Source organism: Mchenga conophoros, linkage group LG19 (assembly GCF_057382185.1).
Source record: "Mchenga conophoros isolate Kocher_MC1m ecotype Shallow Benthic linkage group LG19, M_conophoros_male_GT1.1, whole genome shotgun sequence".
Taxonomy (NCBI): Eukaryota; Metazoa; Chordata; class Actinopteri; order Cichliformes; family Cichlidae; genus Mchenga; species Mchenga conophoros.
In genome coordinates, this window is record NC_140544.1 from 29,127,223 (window position 1) to 29,143,233 (window position 16,011).

Here is a 16,011-nt window from a genome sequence, read left to right on the forward strand (position 1 = left end):
GAAACAGACAGGATAAAAGAGGGATAGCAATAAAAAGTAAACCCAAAATCAACCTGATTTATATGTGTGTACACACAAATGCACACAAGTCCACCTGAATAAAGAGACATGTCTGCACACATACCTACACACACACATATACAGATACATACACATATTCAAGGGAGGAAGAAAAACAAAAACAGGAAAAAAACATACATGCATGCACAGCTATACATGTACATAGTGACATATGTAGATGCACTTAAGTACTGATGGGCATTTTGATTTCAATTTTACAAAACAGATAGAGCAGTTCTGATGGCGGGATTCTTAGGAGGGAGAGAGAAAGTGGGAGAAAGATGGAAAAGAGACAAAAAAACAGCACATAGAAGTATGTAGGGTGTATGTAGAGCCTATTGTGACTTCCCTAGATTGTAATGTTGAGTATTTTTCTTGGGCTGTAGTCTGTCATCCCGGAGTTTCTCCCAAACCTTATCGGAGGAGGCCAGACCAGAGCATGGCTGCCAGGCAAAAACAGCCCCCCCACCCCCCCCAAATTATATGGCAGTCAATGGTATTCTAGGTTTACATTGCTAGTTGTTGGATGTAGCTATTATGGAGCTTCCTTGCAGAGTTGTCAGGGACTTTTCAGCTGTAACTACAATTATAACAGTGATGGGGGTGGTTTGTTTATAATTATTAGTGGCTCTGCTCCAGTTCCAGATTTTTATTGGAGTGAACTCATTTTCGTGTCAAACCACTATTACCATTCAGTTGGTGCCCTTGTGTGTAACCTGTAGAAGATGAAGGTCTAACAAGAAGTGTGTAGGTCCTCTTGTGAGTGTGTGAGAAGTAATTCAATTCAATTCAATTTTATTTATATAGCGCCAAATCACAACAAAAGTCGCCTCAAGGTGCTTCATAGATACAGAGACAACCCCAACAATCATATGACCCCCTATGAGCAAGCACTTTGGCAACAGTGGGAAGGAAAAACTCCCTTTTAACAGGAAGAAACCTCCGGCAGAACCAGGCTCAGGGAGGGGCGGGGCCATCTGCTGCGACCGGTTGGGGTGAGAGAAGGAAGACAGGATAAAGACATGCTGTGGAAGAGAGACAGAGGTTAATAACAGATATGATTCAGTGCAGAGAGGTCTGTTAACACATAGTGAGTGAGAAAGGTGACTGGAAAGGAAAAACTCAATGCATCATGGGAATCCCCCGGCAGCCTACGTCTATTGCAGCATAACTAAGGGAGGATTCAGGGTCACCTGGTCCAGCCCTAACTATATGCTTTAGTTAGGGCTGGACCAGGTGGACCAATGTTAGTTAAGTAACATTTCCAAGATATAGGCTGAGCCCCTCAGAAGCAAACAGGGATCTGAACAGGGAGTTTTCGTGAAACGGCTTTTCAACTGATGTCCACGCTGTTCGTTTGTTAACAAAAGAAAAGTCTATTTATGGTACATCTCACATTAATCAGCCACGTGTCATTGGAAAAACATAGACTGATATCAGTGATGTTGTGTATCACTGCATTCAAAGACTATGTGTAGATAGATATCTAAGCTTCAAATGCCTGCAAAGAACAAGAAACAACCAACGTCCTGTAAAAACAAGTCAGGACAGGAACAACACAGATGTGTTCAGTACCAGGGAATCTGTACCTCTGACAGTTTCCACGAAGCTGAACATTACAGTTACTCTTATGTTGTAACTATCATGTTGTAACAGGGAATCCCGGAGTGTTTTTTGTATATTTAAAAGTGCCTTTGTTCTAGAGCATGACAGGAGTCACAGAAGTGGCACAAAGTTGAGAACAACAGAGGTTAAGCGGTGCAACAGGATGGATGCCAAGGAGATTCGCCCTGGACTCATCTGTGGAACTGGTGTCGGATATAGTGGAGGAGTTGGGCCCAGTAAGAAGGCCTTTCCAAGCAAGCAAGACATAACTGGTGAAAACAGTGATTTCTGTAAGGGTTAGAGCAGCTGTTCAAGACTGTTGGACCTGTAAATACAATGTAAAAGTCAGACTTCTAGCTTGGTTTTAGCTTATTTTTTATATGCCCTGGGCTTGTTTTATTATAAATAAATGTTACGTTCTACTCTTGAGTTTTGGACTCCTTGACTAGTTCAAGGTTCAAGGTTCAGGTTCAAGGTTCTTTATTATTTGTCAAATGCATAGTTATACAAGTATAACACACAGTGAAATGTAGCCTGACACGCTCCTCGACATGTGCAAAAATTGGGGGGGGGTAGAGGAAGAACATTATATATATATATATATATATATATATACACATATAGTATATACACTGGGTGAATGTGCAGTAGTAGCAGCAAGCAGGTGAATTCTGTACATTAATATGAATAGATATCTGACTGCCCTTTTATTTTTTAGCTGCTCTCCATCTTATGGAAAAGATTCTTCCTCTTGCTTCTCCTTTTCCCTTGTTACAACAAACTACAACTTTGAATTCTTATCAATTTTAAATATTTTTTAAAAGCAGTAGGTTAATAACAACACACACTCAGAAATGTTACGGCTGAAATGAAATTTAATTACATGTAAACTTTACCTGTAATTTTGTTACATAAGTGCAATATAGATGTTACATTTTATGAAATTTGTTCCAATAAATGAACTTCATTGGTATAAATTCAAGCACATTTTTCTTTAATGATTCATTATTTGAATAAATAAACCTTTGATTTTGTATATTTCAATTATATTTTACTCAAAATTATTGTTTCATATTATAAAAGGTGAAGAATCTTTTTTTTAGTGAACGTCTTTAACCAAGTGTCTGTTTTCTCAGTAAACACACAGTTACAAAACTGGACTTTCAGTTAACACAATAAGCATGTGACACACAAACGCACAGGACTCACAAACATACTGCTGGACCAGTAACACAGCAACGCAAGTCCTTAATGTATTTTTATGTAGAAAACAATTAATGTGAATTTTGTGGTTTTAAAAACAATTATGAAGATAATGCGTGGTGGCATCAGGAAGTAAAATTAGTAAAATGTTTTACAGGAATGTAGTCGAGCAAGACTCGGCTCACTCATACTTGTTTTCTTTGAAAGCTTGCTGCCTTCTAACGCCAAGACAAGCTAGACAGCAGCTGCAGTCAGTCAAAGGTATCCTCAAACTCAGCATTGTGACGTATAAAGTGCAGTAGTCCAAACAACATACCAGCAGCTATTCCAGAGTTTTCCCACTCTTGTGAGACGCAAGGACAGTCCTGATGTCCTCTTATTTGTTACCTGTATGTGTTTTGAGAGTATATTAAATTGTCACTATGGTCTCCCGAGAGGAGCCTTTGATAAGAACAAGTAAAATGTCACAACTGCATCTCAAATGTTTTGGCTTGGCATCAAATCAATACAGGTCACAACGCCATCTACAAGCATCATCGTCCACGAGACTCCTGCCTGAGCTCATCTATCAACCTGTCCGACACTATTGCACACAAGATGGAGCTCAGGGCTGATCCCTGATGTAATCCCACCTCCACCTTGAACCCATCTGTCACTTCTACAGCACACGTCACACTGCCCCTCTATTCTCATATTTATTCTGCACCACCTTCACATATTTCACTGCCATGCAGCGAGACTCTTCTGGATCAATTTACTTCATTTTTCATGGCATTGTATATCATTTTCTTTTTGCAAATTTTCTAATCAAATGAATTTTGTGACTATCATTGTGACTTTCCTTGAATGCTCTTTTGACCTTCCTTTGCAGAATGATGGTAGTGCATACTTTAGCACCATCTACTGAGGAGGAAGAGTTTCCTCATGTGCATTTTAAATGTGACATTAAATTTGACCAAATTTACTTTTTCCCTTTTTGTTTAAGGTGGAAATTTGAACTTCTTCAGTTACAAAAATGAAAGTAATTATTTAAAGTTGAAAACTTAGTATATTTTAACATTTAACACATGCTTAAAGGTTGGGAAGCAGGAGGATTTGCCGTTTCCCTTTCTTTTTAATTTAGGTTTTAATGAATTCATAGAGCTCAATGGAAGTCATGTCAAGCTGTTAAAATCCGAATAGCAGCAAATTTTTAATGCGAGCTCTTTGTGGAGGTATCTACAATCCTTCCAGGTGTTTGTTTATTAATTCATAGCAATATTTAAATGTCCGTAAAACATAATTACACTAAGTTTTTAATTCTCTTTAAGCTAATTGAAGTAAGAATAAAAAAGGAATGTAAAAAGGCAACAATAACTTTTACGGGTTTTTTGTAATTAAAGAATTTTACATTTCCCAGAAGCCTCTTTGTCTTTACTTTTTATCATTTCTGAGAACACAACAAGCAATTGCAAGTATGTGCATATGTTAAAGTATTGTTCTGTAATTATTCTTTTTTAAAAGCAACTAATTATAAGTAAAATGATCTTTAAAATGAACACACCGAAAGCTACAAGGACAACTCAGGTTTTCACAACATGTTTCAGGCTTTGCGGGAACCGGGACGGAGTGAGCACTCTTCGCGTTCTCTCGCTCTCACTCGGTCGGTAACCAAGCCGAGGCTTCCCTGCTTTTGCCATGACAACAAAGAAACGATCCCGGTACATTCCCTGTTGTTTGGCCCCTGGTCACTAGGTAACAGCAACGCGAATCCAAGAAAAAACATCCGGAAAAGATCCCCGATTGTTCTTCTGTTCGTTTAAACGAAGAACACCAGAAGACGCTTCTTTACGCATCAGAATTCCTGAGCGACAAATCCACTAAAAGACATGACGACGCATTCTCTTCCTTTTTTAGAGAACAGTCCTGGTCAAAAACTCCAGGTGGGAAATGGAGTAAACAACATTTTTGTGACACAGTCGCAGGACAGCAGGTAGGCCCGTGGTTTTGAGGAGCAGCAAGTTAGTCTGATGTCCCCATTCATACATGCCTTTACTGTCTTAGACTGTTACTGACAGTTTTCTCTTCACACACAGAAGGGAAGATGATGCCAATCACATACCAGTTTTAAAAGTGGTAAGATTTGTGCCTTCACAGAAAATAGTCTCACTTCCACAGGTTCTATTTCTTCTATTTCCTGCTTTATACCTTTAATTCTATTTGATTTTACTTCTCCTTTTAAACCACTTGGTAACTTTTCTTTTGAGGCATTTTTCATAAATGCACCCTGCAAAGGTTTCAGTATTAAAGCATCTGAGTCGTTCTGGTTGTGTGTGTGTGTGTGTGTGTGTGTGTGTGTGTGTGTGTGTGTGTGTGTGTGTGTGTGTGTGTGTGTGTGTAGCCTTCGAGCAGAGTCTTGGAGGCAGGAGTGACTACTTTGCAAAAGACCCTGGTTCTGAAGAAACAGGCAGAGCTGGATGAGGTGGAGAAGCGACTTGCACTTAAACGGCTGGATTTTAAAGCCTGCATGGAGGCCCTTGCTCAGCGAAGGTCTGAACTTGAAATAAAACTACAAGAGGTGAGCTGAGACCACCTTAAATGAGAAGCAGTAGTAGTTATCCATCATCTGAAAGAGACTGTCCTAATGTGGCTGGCTTTTATCTTTTCTTTTCATGCAGACTAAAGAAAAAGTAGGGAAATTTGAGAAGTTCGTAGCTGAGAATGAAGCAAAGCAACGCAGAGCGTTAAAGAGCTGTGAAGCTTCACGGGTGCAAAACATTTTTAAAAAGCAGCAGATAAAAGATTTGACAGAACAGCTTAAAGGATTCAGAGACAGGTGAGACCTTGAAATGTTGTTTTTCATTTAAAGATTTCTTTCATGAAGTTGTTTTTTAAGCCCGGCTTTGCCATGGTTTAATTTGCAGGAGGCAAGTTTTAAAGGAGAGAGTGGCAAAATACAAAATCTATGAGGATTATTTGATAAAAACACGAGATTATCTCCCCAGCAGTAAGTTCAAATGCTCATTATTGAGCCTTCAAATGAACTTGCTTTGTTTAGCCTGTTGAGTAAAGCACACAGTCCGTTTCAGATTACCTCGATGACGGGTCTGAATCTCTAGTCATGCCCATCATTCGGCGTCATGAGACCTTATCCATCACACACCAGGAGCTGCTGCAACGTTTGCAACGTATGGAGGCGGAGGTGGAGGAAGGCCAGCGGCAGCTGCAGAATATGAAGGAGGAACACAGCGTAAAGAAACTGGTCAGATATACAAATACGGATGTTAGATGTATCATGTCTTCATAGCAGTACTGTAGTTTATAGCGGTTGATGTGTTTTTGTATGTATTGCAGATGGCCAATAAAGAGCTGTCTGAACTGCAGAGTGAGTTAGAGACCCTCAAAGAGAAGAACAAGCAGGCAGAGGTTAACTTGCAGATGGAGCAAGACTTATCCAGAGAGAAGGTATGCCTTCCAGATTAGCTGGATGTGACCCTGCTCATTAATCTTGGGAACTTTGGATCAAATAATGTCATGTGTGCCCTTCATGTTTCAGGTTACAGAAGTGGGAAGACTGCTTATGGCCATCAGCAACCTTGCAGAACAGTGTTACCTACCAGAATACGGACCGCTGGAAAAGATGAACGCGCTGACAATGATGGACATGGTGAAGGTATTTACGTGCAGGATGAGATGATTGTTAGGGTCCATTTTTAGTTTACCCAAATCTTGACTGACCATTTCTTTCAGGAGTACATTCTGGACAAGGTAGACACGGAGAGGAGAGCGAGGAGGATGATGGAGTTGGGGAGTTTGATGACGAGCACAACCGCTGCGGCAAACAAAAGAGAGAGGGGGTCAATGAGAAGCTTTGGAAGTAAAACACAAATCAAAAGTTCAAGTAAAGTCAGCAGGAGTAGTGAGACATTTGGTTGATGTTGTAGTTTGAGTATTCATCACAGTGTTGTCTCTTATGGTTTGTTGAGAGTGGAGGTTCGTTCTTGAGGTGGGAAGAAGCATTTGCTACCACTTCGTAGCAAATGAAGTGTTACCAAAACCTTGAGAAAAAAAAAGCTTGTAGGAGAACATAATGTTTTTTTTTCATTATTTGCCTTTATAACATTTGTTCAGTGTTTAAAAAATGTGTGCACCAACCTTTGCACTTAAGACGTCATAGACAAGGAAATGAAAACGTAGCTGTTTGAAATGAGATCCTCATGTTTAACAGGTCATCCGAAGTTGTAAATTTGGATTTGGGCACATTGTATTGTGAATGTTGCTTTTATTTAAAAAAAATAAATAAAGTGGTCATAATCAAATTATGTAAATGCTCACTCAATCAACAGCAATCCACCACCTTTGCATCATGCAAAACACCAAAAACAAGCAGCCAATAAAATCTCCTTTGACCCTATTGCCTCACATTTCCCACGTTTCAGAGTTAAAACCTGTGATGCCACGACAATAATGTAAAAAGCTATAGTTTCTTGTTACTTTGGTGATTCGGATTGCTTACCCAAACCTATGACTGGGTGCCCCGAAAGCTTTATTGTAAGCACCCCACCAGCACGATGCATGAAAATAGTATATGAACAATAAAAAACAATTTTAAGTACATTTTTAATACAAATATGATCCTATTTAGCAGATAAAAGCCTGATTCAGTACTTTCATGAGAAACTGAAGACATGGCTCGCACGCTATAAAAACCCCGATCTGGCCCTTTAACACAAGCACGTGGTTTCCGCAAACATCCGGTTTTTAGAAAGTAGGAACGAAAAGGCAACAATGTTTTGACACGCGTATTTCTTAACTGTCGTTACGGGTTTTTTTATATTGTTTCCAGGTTGTTGAAATATGAAGGTACGTCACACAGTCAGGTAACTCTTGAAACTGCGGGTTTTTTTTCCAGGTAGTAAAACTGCTTGTTCGTCCACAGATGGACGATGGCAGCTTGGTTTCATGTAGAGAGGACATTTCTTCGCTGTTCCCTGCGCAAATGCTGAGTGCCAAACAGCAAGTAGGCTATTTCGAAAAGGGGCTGAGGTTGATGTAGTGCAGGTGGTCACGGTCACCCCTCATAACGACTGTAGAATAACCGGACCTGTTGTCCTTTCTCAGGATCTGAGCAGCCAGTTTTCCGCCGTAAGAAAAGTTTGCGGCGACGGCAACTGCTTCTACAGAGCTTTCTGCTTCGCATACTTGGAGTCAGTCCTACACAGTGCCAGGGATTTGCAGAGGTCAGATTTAATTACTGCTGTCACTAATATCACCTGATTGAACAGCGTTGATTTGATAAGGGTGGTGCTTGTCTCGCCCCTCTCAATGTTAGGTTCAAGGACAAGATAATCCAGGGCAGCGCAATTTTGGTCTCTGCAGGATTTGAGGAGGATTTCTTCAGGCACCACCTGGACACGGTAAATGCACTCATATTTTTGTTTTTCTTCCAACAAGTTATTAGCATCTCCTCAGACCTCATTAGTAAAATAATGGGGGGGAAATGGCACTTTGTAGCCTGTGAGCTTTGACTTGCCGTTTGATGTGTATGTAGCACATGCATCGAACAAATGATAAGTGTGTGTGTGTGTGTGTGTGTGTGTGTGTGTGTGTAAAAATATCCTGGTCATTAGACCAGGGGTCCCCAATCCCAGTCCACGAGGGCCTGCAGGTTTTAGATGCGTCCTTGATCCATCACAGCTGATTTAAATGGATAAATTACCTTCTCAACATGTCCTGAAGTTCTCCAGAGGCCTGGTAATGAACTAATCATATGATTCAGGTGTGTTGACCCAGGGTGAGATCTAAAACCTGCAGGACACCGGCCCTCGGGGACTGGGATTGGGGACCCCTGCATTAGACAGATGTCTGCTTCTCAACTACTTTTGTACTGATTGGACCATTTGCTTTGCGTCTACAATTTCAACTGCAACACTGTACAAAGATTTTGAATCACCCCTTATTTCCTTACATTTTCCTGGGAAAACGGATGCAGCATTTTACTGAAATGTGCAAAGTAATTGTAATGTAGACTAAGGTTAAAAAAAAAAAAAAAAAAGTTTGTGCAGTGAGCTTTAAAAGTCAATATTTGGTATGACTACATTTTATTTAACACAGCCTGAACACTCAGGCAGCTCTCTTGCCATTTCTTAAGTCTTCATGGATAGTTCCTCAGGCTTTTCGGAGGACATCCAAAGCCCCCAGGTAGACCTTCCATGGTTTAGATGGCTATAAAACATTGTTTAATTAATCACACTAAGACCTGTTGCCACTATTTTATTCTGCTGGAACCAAAATGGTGGCAGCAGGCTTAGGAAGTCTGAGTATGTATATCAACCTAATTCAGAATCTGGCCATCTGGATGTATATCTCTCTGTATTACACACCAGTTTGTTCTGATTTTAAAAACACAGTATTACTCCTGCGCTTCACCAGTTTGGCATCCTGCTAGACCTGTGTAGTTATTTTAAAAAGGTGCAGAAAATGACTCTTGAATGAAATCTTACAGGCACCATATTTTCTGTAAAAAAAGCAAAGTCTAATTGTTCCTCTTTCTGTTGAAGGTTCTTCAGGTTGTTGAGCAAAGCCAAGCAGATGTAATTTCACTATTCAGGCTCTTCAATGAGCATACTACCTCCGACAGTGTTGTGCAGTATCTCAGGCTGCTCACTTCAGCACACCTGCAAAACAATGCAGACTTCTTCCGCAACTTTGTGGAAGCACCTGATCTACATGTCTACTGTCATGAAGTTGGTATCGGCGTTGCTGCCATATACTGCATAAAGAACCTCTGAATTATTTAAAGTGGATAATTTGAAGGATTTTGATTAAAATCTCTTCTCTTCGTTAAGGAAGTGGAGGCTATGGCGATGGAGTGTGATCATGTGGACATCTCGGCTCTATCTCAGGCTCTGGACATCTCCATCCACATCGTCTCTATGGAAGGCGACGGACAACAGCTGGCTCACCACATCATTCCAGAAAATGGGGACCCATCCCTGCATCTCCTCTACCACACATCTCATTACGATATTCTCTACCCTCGGGCACAACTATGACCAACGAAACTGCTCGAATCAGGAATATTGACTCCGGTTGAATAAATTCCAACTGTGCTTGAAGACACTTACAAAATTAGATTTTTATAAAATCTTGCAGTTTACAGGAATCCATCATCTGGGGATGAGCATCTGTTGCACAATGTGCACTAAACATTTAGAGACTTTAAAATGCTGTTTACTTTTTTTTACCCTTTTTATAAATTGTGTCATTTGAAGTTTTTTAATAAACCTCTCAAACAAGTCATTTTGCCTTCTGCTTCTGTTTTTTCTGCCGTGGATGGATACTCGTCTCTGGTTTCTTCTGTGTTGAAACCCTGGTTAGGGCACTCTCCATCCCAGCAAGGGGCATTTGGGGCAGGGGGAGCTTTCCCATTTGAGTAGGATACTTGGTCTTCATTACATTCTTGAAAATGGGCAGTGAAATCAAACGCTTCAACTCCTTTTTCATCCCCTTCACCATCCTCTGCTGCTCTCTGTCTGCATCCTCATCATTTGCATTGCCTGTGGAAATGTGTGGACTTAATTTTCTGCATTGAAACTTTATTTTGAAATGCAAACTTGTTTTAAAAAGTGCTGGTTTTACCAAGTAATAAGTCATCATCCAGATCCACCTCCAGGGCTTCTGCTGCTTGCTTGAGCCAGGAGTTGTGGTGTTTCTCCTTGCTGTTGTAGTACTCTACCTTTTCAATTCTCCTGGCTAAGTTTACTCGCTCCTGTGGAAGAACCCAAGTTATATCAGTTAAACCCTTTAACATCAAAAATGGACAGGACCTTATGCTGATGGATCTCACCATGATTGCATCCATGCATCTGGTCTCTATGGGAAATGTGGGAAGCTCTTCGTCCTTTCCAAGACTCTTGCATATCTTTTTGAAGTTCATCATGTCATCTGGGCTTACTAGCAGCATACAGAGGCCCTCTTTAGTCGCTCTTGCTGTTCTCCCACTCCGATGCACGTACGTCTCAGATGTTCTAGGAACCTGGTATGAACAAATCACTTCTTGAGGAACAGTGCTCATTACATTGCTGTAGTTATAAGCCGTTGCCCAACATTCATCTTTTAAGCTGGTTTTTGTTGTAAGGTAAAGACCCTCCTATGAGCAAGCATTTGGCGACAAAACTCCCTTTTAACAGGAAGAAACCTCCAGCAGAAAAAGACTGATGTGCAACCATCTGCTGAAACTGGTTGGGGGTGAGGGGAGACAAAAGACACATTGATGAAGAGAGCTAGAGTTTAATAACAAATGATAAATGCACAGTCATGTATAAACACTGAGTGCATCACGGGAAACCTGCAGGGACTGTTTTGTGGCTAATTGATAACCTCTTATTCATGCTGGAGAATCCTTGGGCAACTGTTTAAGGGGTTACCTGGTAGTGAATAACATGCTGGACATTGGGGATATCCAGGCCTCTTGCTGCCACATCAGTAGTCAGGAGAACACAACTGTGAAGAGAAACAAAAGAAATGGCAATGTCAAAGCTAGGTGCCTTTAAAAAAATAAGAAATCACTAATGTTTTACAGTAAATACAGCTCAAGACTGCTGCTGATTACAGGAACTACAAAAACCATCAGGACTTGAATGTGTCAAATGTTTAAAATGTGAATACTTTCACAAATTTAAAAAATGGTTTTAAAGTAGACAAAGACAAAACTATTTCAGGCATTTTTGTGCATACTAGACGAATTCCTTACTCCCACAGTTAAAGTTTAGATGTCACCAGTGGCACACAGTTACTGGATAAATGCTGAAGACAACTTGATGTTGCTACTGCAAATGTGAGCACAACTCACTTCTCCCTCTCAGCGAACCTCTCCAGGTTTTTCAGCCGTTGTTTCTGGTGCATGTTGGCATGTAGAGGCAGCGGAGTACAGTCTAGTATAACCAGCAGAGAATTCAGCCTCTTTATACAGTCAATACTGTTGGCAAACACCATGGTGCGCCCAGGATACTGGAGCAGGAAGTAATAGAGGTAGAAGTCCTTCTCATCCTTCTGACAGTGGATTTGAGTCTCAATCAGTGTCTCCACAGTTGCCTCCTTCCTGGTGAGGTCAATGACTTTGGGCTTGGACTTAATCCCCACTTTCTCCATAAGAATTTCCAGCTTGTTCCTCTGGTCCAGATTCTTCTTCTTCTTTTGAAGGAGGCGAGTGGGAAGGCTGTGAACCATCGTCAAAGTGGCAGAGAACACAAAAGTTTGCCTAGTGGGATTGAAGTGTGTCGTATTTAGCATTTCCAGCAAATTCTCCAGCTCGGCAAAATGCCCTCTTTCTACCATGCGATCAGCTTCATCAATGACCAGACACCTGTGTCATAGGAAGAAGAGGAATTAAGAAAGGATAACAAAAATCTAACAAATAGGCCTGCCTGAAAGACCTTTACCACAGAACACAGAATCAGGCTCTTTCACACATGATATGATTTGAGGGTTAAAAGCAGTGTCGGTAATCGGTGAAGGAAAAAAAACAAAAACTTATTGTGATATTTTGTGTGGTGATATTGTATTGATACAGGAACACCAAATATTAATATTTTATTAAATACATTAAAATACTCTGGGAAAACTTTGAAAAGAGGGCTCGATTCACCTGATAGGAGGCACCCTTCCTACTAACAGGTGTAGTCTGATTTGGACTGACTGCAATCACTCTGCAAATAATTGTTATCTAATATATGAAACCAGACAGATAGCCAACATGTTTCCATGAGTCTGAATGAGTCTCTCAATGTGTACAGTTCATCAACTGGCTGCCAGCTGGTTCTATTTTAGTTATATTCCCATAAAAATAGGAAGGTCAATGAGCGCAAGTTAAATGTTAATAGTAAACTAAAGTAAAATAATAAAAAAATAATACTTTAGGAAATAACTTGCAGTTTAAAAAAGGTGATATATTTTATTGGAATACTCAGCATATCACAAAATAATAAAAATCATGATAATATCATATCATAAGTGAAGTACTGTGATAATATTGTATCGATTACCACCTCTAGCAAATAAGTCAGACAGTCTTAAATTAAGACTCACCTGAGCTGCCTGAGGTTGACCAGATGTGGGTGCCTCTCCTTGATCAAATCCCACAAACGCCCCGGAGTTGCTATGATGATCTCTGGCCTGCGTTTCAGCACTCGTCTTTGTTTCTGCTGTGCCATTCCACCCACCACTAAGGCTGTTTTTATATCTGCACAGCAGGAAAACATTAGCTATGCTGACATTTATACATCTCTTACGAGAAAACTTCTATCGTAACACTCTGATGAGCTATGACTTACCTGTGAATTTTGCGACAGCATCAATATGATGTTTGACCTGAACAGCCAGCTCCCTGGTGGGAGTGAGAACCAGTCCTAAGAGGGGCTGACTCTGAGCACCAGCAGGTTTTTCATCAAAATCAAAGTCTGCATTCTTGATTACCCGAACACATCCAAGCTGTTCATCTTCTACGTCGCTGTGTTCATCTTCATCTGAGTCTCCTTGATTCTGATCTTCAGCACCTTCATCGTTTTCTTTAGAAGCCTCCACTCCCTCCTCTTGGTCCTCTTCAGCTGATTTTGTACACTCATCTACAGGTGGTAAGTACAAACTCTCCACCTTTGTGACTGGTTCAGCGTCATCATTAGGTTTTTCTGGGCTATTCTTCCACTCCAGGATGGTATGGATTATGGGAATGCCGAAAGCCAGTGTCTTACCACTTCCTGCAAGTACAACATCCATATTAGCTCCACTTTTAAAAATCTGTGAACAGAACATGACACTATAAACCTATCACTTTTATCTTACCAGTTTCAGCTGCTCCCAGTATATCCATACGATCCCTGATAGCTGGAGGCAAACACAGGGCTTGGATCGGTGTCGGTGAACCAAATCCAAGACTGCTCAGTGCCCTCAGGACAGGTGGGGGGACAAACAGGTCCTTCCACGCACTCATGTCAACATTTTTGTCTTCAGAACCAGAAAGTGCAGCGTTTGTCCAATTTTTTGCCTTCTTGTGTGGGGCCTTTGTCACTTTATCTTGACTGGATTTTTCTTTTTCCAGATCTGATGAAGACTCTGGGTTCGGCTGTTCTTCTGGGACTGTATCCTGCACTGTCTGCTGCCCTTTCCCCTTTTTCTTCTTCTTCCTGCTTCTCTTTGCATCTTTGGGATCAGCAGTGATGGCTGCAGAATCATTTTCATCGGCCTCACCTGCTACCTCATCCTCTCCTCCCTCAGTGGCAGCATTATCCTTCTGCTTTACGTCTTGTGCAGAAATATTTTCCGACTCCGTTGCAATCCCTTTCTTGTTTTTCCTCTTTTTCTTGGCTTTTTTCTTCGCTGGCTCACTTGTGCTCTCCCCCTCTTTGTTCTCAGAGTCTCCTTTCGCTCCAGCCTCCTCGCCGTCACCAGCTTTTCTTTTCTGTGCTTTCTTCTTCTTCTCCCTTTTCAGCTCTTTTGCTGCTTTGGCCGCAGCCTCCTCACTGTTTATTAAACGGTAATCCGTGAGCTCTTCGAAACACACCAGACCCTCCAAGCCCTCCTCGGAGAAGACGCTGGGATCGAGGTCTATGGTTTTCCATTTGCCTTTCATGTCGATGCAACGTTTCGCTGGCTTCCCTAGCCCGGTGGACATGCCTTTGTTTTTCGCCTTCATCTTCTTTGTCTTCATTTTTCTGAAAAAAAGTAAAGGTGTAAAATAAGTGACTTTAGCCGACCTCGTGAAGTTCCTAACGTGTAGTTATTAAAAGCGCACGTGCACCCCACGTTTCTTAATGCCAGCGGACAACTATTAACCGATAATTAACAGAAACTAAGCGTACAAAGTCTCCAGTAAACTACCAGTTGAATTAGTAAGTACTAAAGTCTTACCTCGACTGAGTGTAGGCTCTCTTAGACTTCTGCTACGATTACAACAACGCGAGACACGAGGGCGCAGCCATGACAGTGTTGATCACGTGGTTTGAAAAACTTTATTTAAACAACAGGCGCTGTTTCAATTTCTCTGGTCATTTTTTTAATACGTAACCCCTTATACCGCCTATATAAACGTTTAGAAAAAATTAATAAACGTTTAAATAATAGCCGAGGATGTCAAGGGTTTCAGTTTATCAGCTTTCAGTTCAAGGATAATACGCTGTAATTTCTTAAAGTGTATTGAAGTTTGTGCCGAGGGAGTTGCTTCACTACAGTAGTATTTATTATTCGTAGCAAAGATAATTACAGTTATTTTTTAATGAAGGTTGTACCTGACAAACTAGCATATAATCTAGTACATAAATTAATAAACGCATTTGTGGAAAAGAAAGTTTTCATTGGGCTCTGCCGTCCTGTAAAATAAAATAAAATAAAATAAAATAAAATAAAATAAAATAAAACTAGAAAGTGCATTTTCTGAAGAAACTGCAGTGTGAATGCTTGAATCTGAATGTATGCACTGAAATGAATTAATTGCTGAATTTTGAGTTAAAAATATTGAATGAGATTAAAAAACAACAACAAAAAAAACCGAATTTAACCTGAAAACAAAGGTGCTGAACTGCTAAAAGCTGAAGGTTACACAGAAGGAGGAGTTGGAAAAAAACTGAAAATGTTTTAAATGTAAATTAGAAAACCCTAAGAAATGAGAAAAGAACATTTAGAGTCAGAAAACATCTGAATGAATATTAAAAGGTCATATTCTTTGAATCACTGAATGACTCAAATGTGATCCCTCCACTTTGATCCACACAGTTTAAAAAGTTTAAATGCCTGAGCTTTGAAAGATACGGTGTTGGAAAGAGAACAATAATGGCGACAATTTGAGGGTAAAATGATGGCTGTAACACTGTGGACACAGCAGCAGTTGAAAGAGAAGTGCTTAAGATGAATCTTGGTACAGTGGCAGGCAGAGCTCGTTAAGCAGGCAGGTGTGAGCCTGGTTGCTATAGTGACCGCACCCAATGGCTCCATACACACGTACACAGACATGCGCCTCACTTTTGCTGCTTAAAATGAACAGAAAAGTCAGGCCGAAACAAATCGCTCCCAAATGAAAAGTAAAAGTCGTATTGACAAAATTCTTTCACCGTGAGCGACAACAATGTCTAGTCTACCTAATTCTCAGTTTTCATGCCTGTGGAGCTTATT

The 16,011-nt window shown here is 40.6% G+C and overlaps 3 protein-coding genes across 3 annotated transcripts; 2 read left to right on the top strand and 1 right to left on the bottom strand.

Moving 5' to 3' along the window:
- Window positions 1-4,615: 4,615 nt before the first annotated feature.
- On the top strand, window positions 4,616-7,432 carry ccdc197 (coiled-coil domain containing 197). The gene is made up of 9 exons (XM_085257263.1): window positions 4,616-4,840; window positions 4,944-4,983; window positions 5,249-5,425; window positions 5,526-5,683; window positions 5,772-5,854; window positions 5,937-6,109; window positions 6,202-6,312; window positions 6,404-6,520; window positions 6,598-7,432. The coding sequence occupies exons 1-9, from the start codon at window positions 4,737-4,739 to the stop codon at window positions 6,781-6,783; spliced, it is 1,149 nt and encodes a 382-aa protein (XP_085113389.1). The 5' UTR covers window positions 4,616-4,736; the 3' UTR covers window positions 6,784-7,432.
- Window positions 7,433-7,566: 134 nt separating this feature from the next.
- Window positions 7,567-10,149, top strand: LOC146552543 (ubiquitin thioesterase OTUB2-like). Its single transcript, XM_085257264.1, has 6 exons — window positions 7,567-7,710; window positions 7,787-7,867; window positions 7,969-8,087; window positions 8,180-8,264; window positions 9,408-9,593; window positions 9,696-10,149. The coding sequence occupies exons 1-6, from the start codon at window positions 7,705-7,707 to the stop codon at window positions 9,900-9,902; spliced, it is 684 nt and encodes a 227-aa protein (XP_085113390.1). The 5' UTR covers window positions 7,567-7,704; the 3' UTR covers window positions 9,903-10,149.
- On the bottom strand, window positions 9,966-14,845 carry ddx24 (DEAD (Asp-Glu-Ala-Asp) box helicase 24). Its single transcript, XM_085257262.1, has 9 exons — window positions 14,755-14,845; window positions 13,690-14,558; window positions 13,182-13,604; window positions 12,937-13,090; window positions 11,702-12,214; window positions 11,277-11,352; window positions 10,697-10,885; window positions 10,489-10,618; window positions 9,966-10,406 (listed from the first exon to the last, which is right to left on the bottom strand). The coding sequence occupies exons 2-9, from the start codon at window positions 14,552-14,554 to the stop codon at window positions 10,147-10,149; spliced, it is 2,610 nt and encodes an 869-aa protein (XP_085113388.1). The 5' UTR covers window positions 14,555-14,558; window positions 14,755-14,845; the 3' UTR covers window positions 9,966-10,146.
- Window positions 14,846-16,011: the final 1,166 nt, after the last annotated feature.

Excerpts from the sequence above, each read along its gene's own strand:
- ccdc197 (XM_085257263.1), top strand. The coding sequence starts at position 4,737 with ATGACGACGCATTCTCTTCCTTTTTTAGAGAACAGTCCTGGTCAAAAA. Across the intron at positions 4,984-5,248 it reads ACATACCAGTTTTAAAAGTG|CCTTCGAGCAGAGTCTTGGA; the intron begins GTAAGATTTGTG and ends GTGTGTGTGTAG. Across the intron at positions 5,684-5,771 it reads CTTAAAGGATTCAGAGACAG|GAGGCAAGTTTTAAAGGAGA; the intron begins GTGAGACCTTGA and ends TTTAATTTGCAG.
- LOC146552543 (XM_085257264.1), top strand. Across the intron at positions 8,088-8,179 it reads AGTGCCAGGGATTTGCAGAG|GTTCAAGGACAAGATAATCC; the intron begins GTCAGATTTAAT and ends TCTCAATGTTAG. Across the intron at positions 8,265-9,407 it reads TCAGGCACCACCTGGACACG|GTTCTTCAGGTTGTTGAGCA; the intron begins GTAAATGCACTC and ends TTTCTGTTGAAG.
- ddx24 (XM_085257262.1), bottom strand. The coding sequence starts at position 14,554 with ATGAAGACAAAGAAGATGAAGGCGAAAAACAAAGGCATGTCCACCGGG. Across the intron at positions 13,605-13,689 it reads ACTGGGAGCAGCTGAAACTG|GAAGTGGTAAGACACTGGCT; the intron begins GTAAGATAAAAG and ends TTGTACTTGCAG. Across the intron at positions 10,407-10,488 it reads GGATGATGACTTATTACTTG|GCAATGCAAATGATGAGGAT; the intron begins GTAAAACCAGCA and ends ACATTTCCACAG.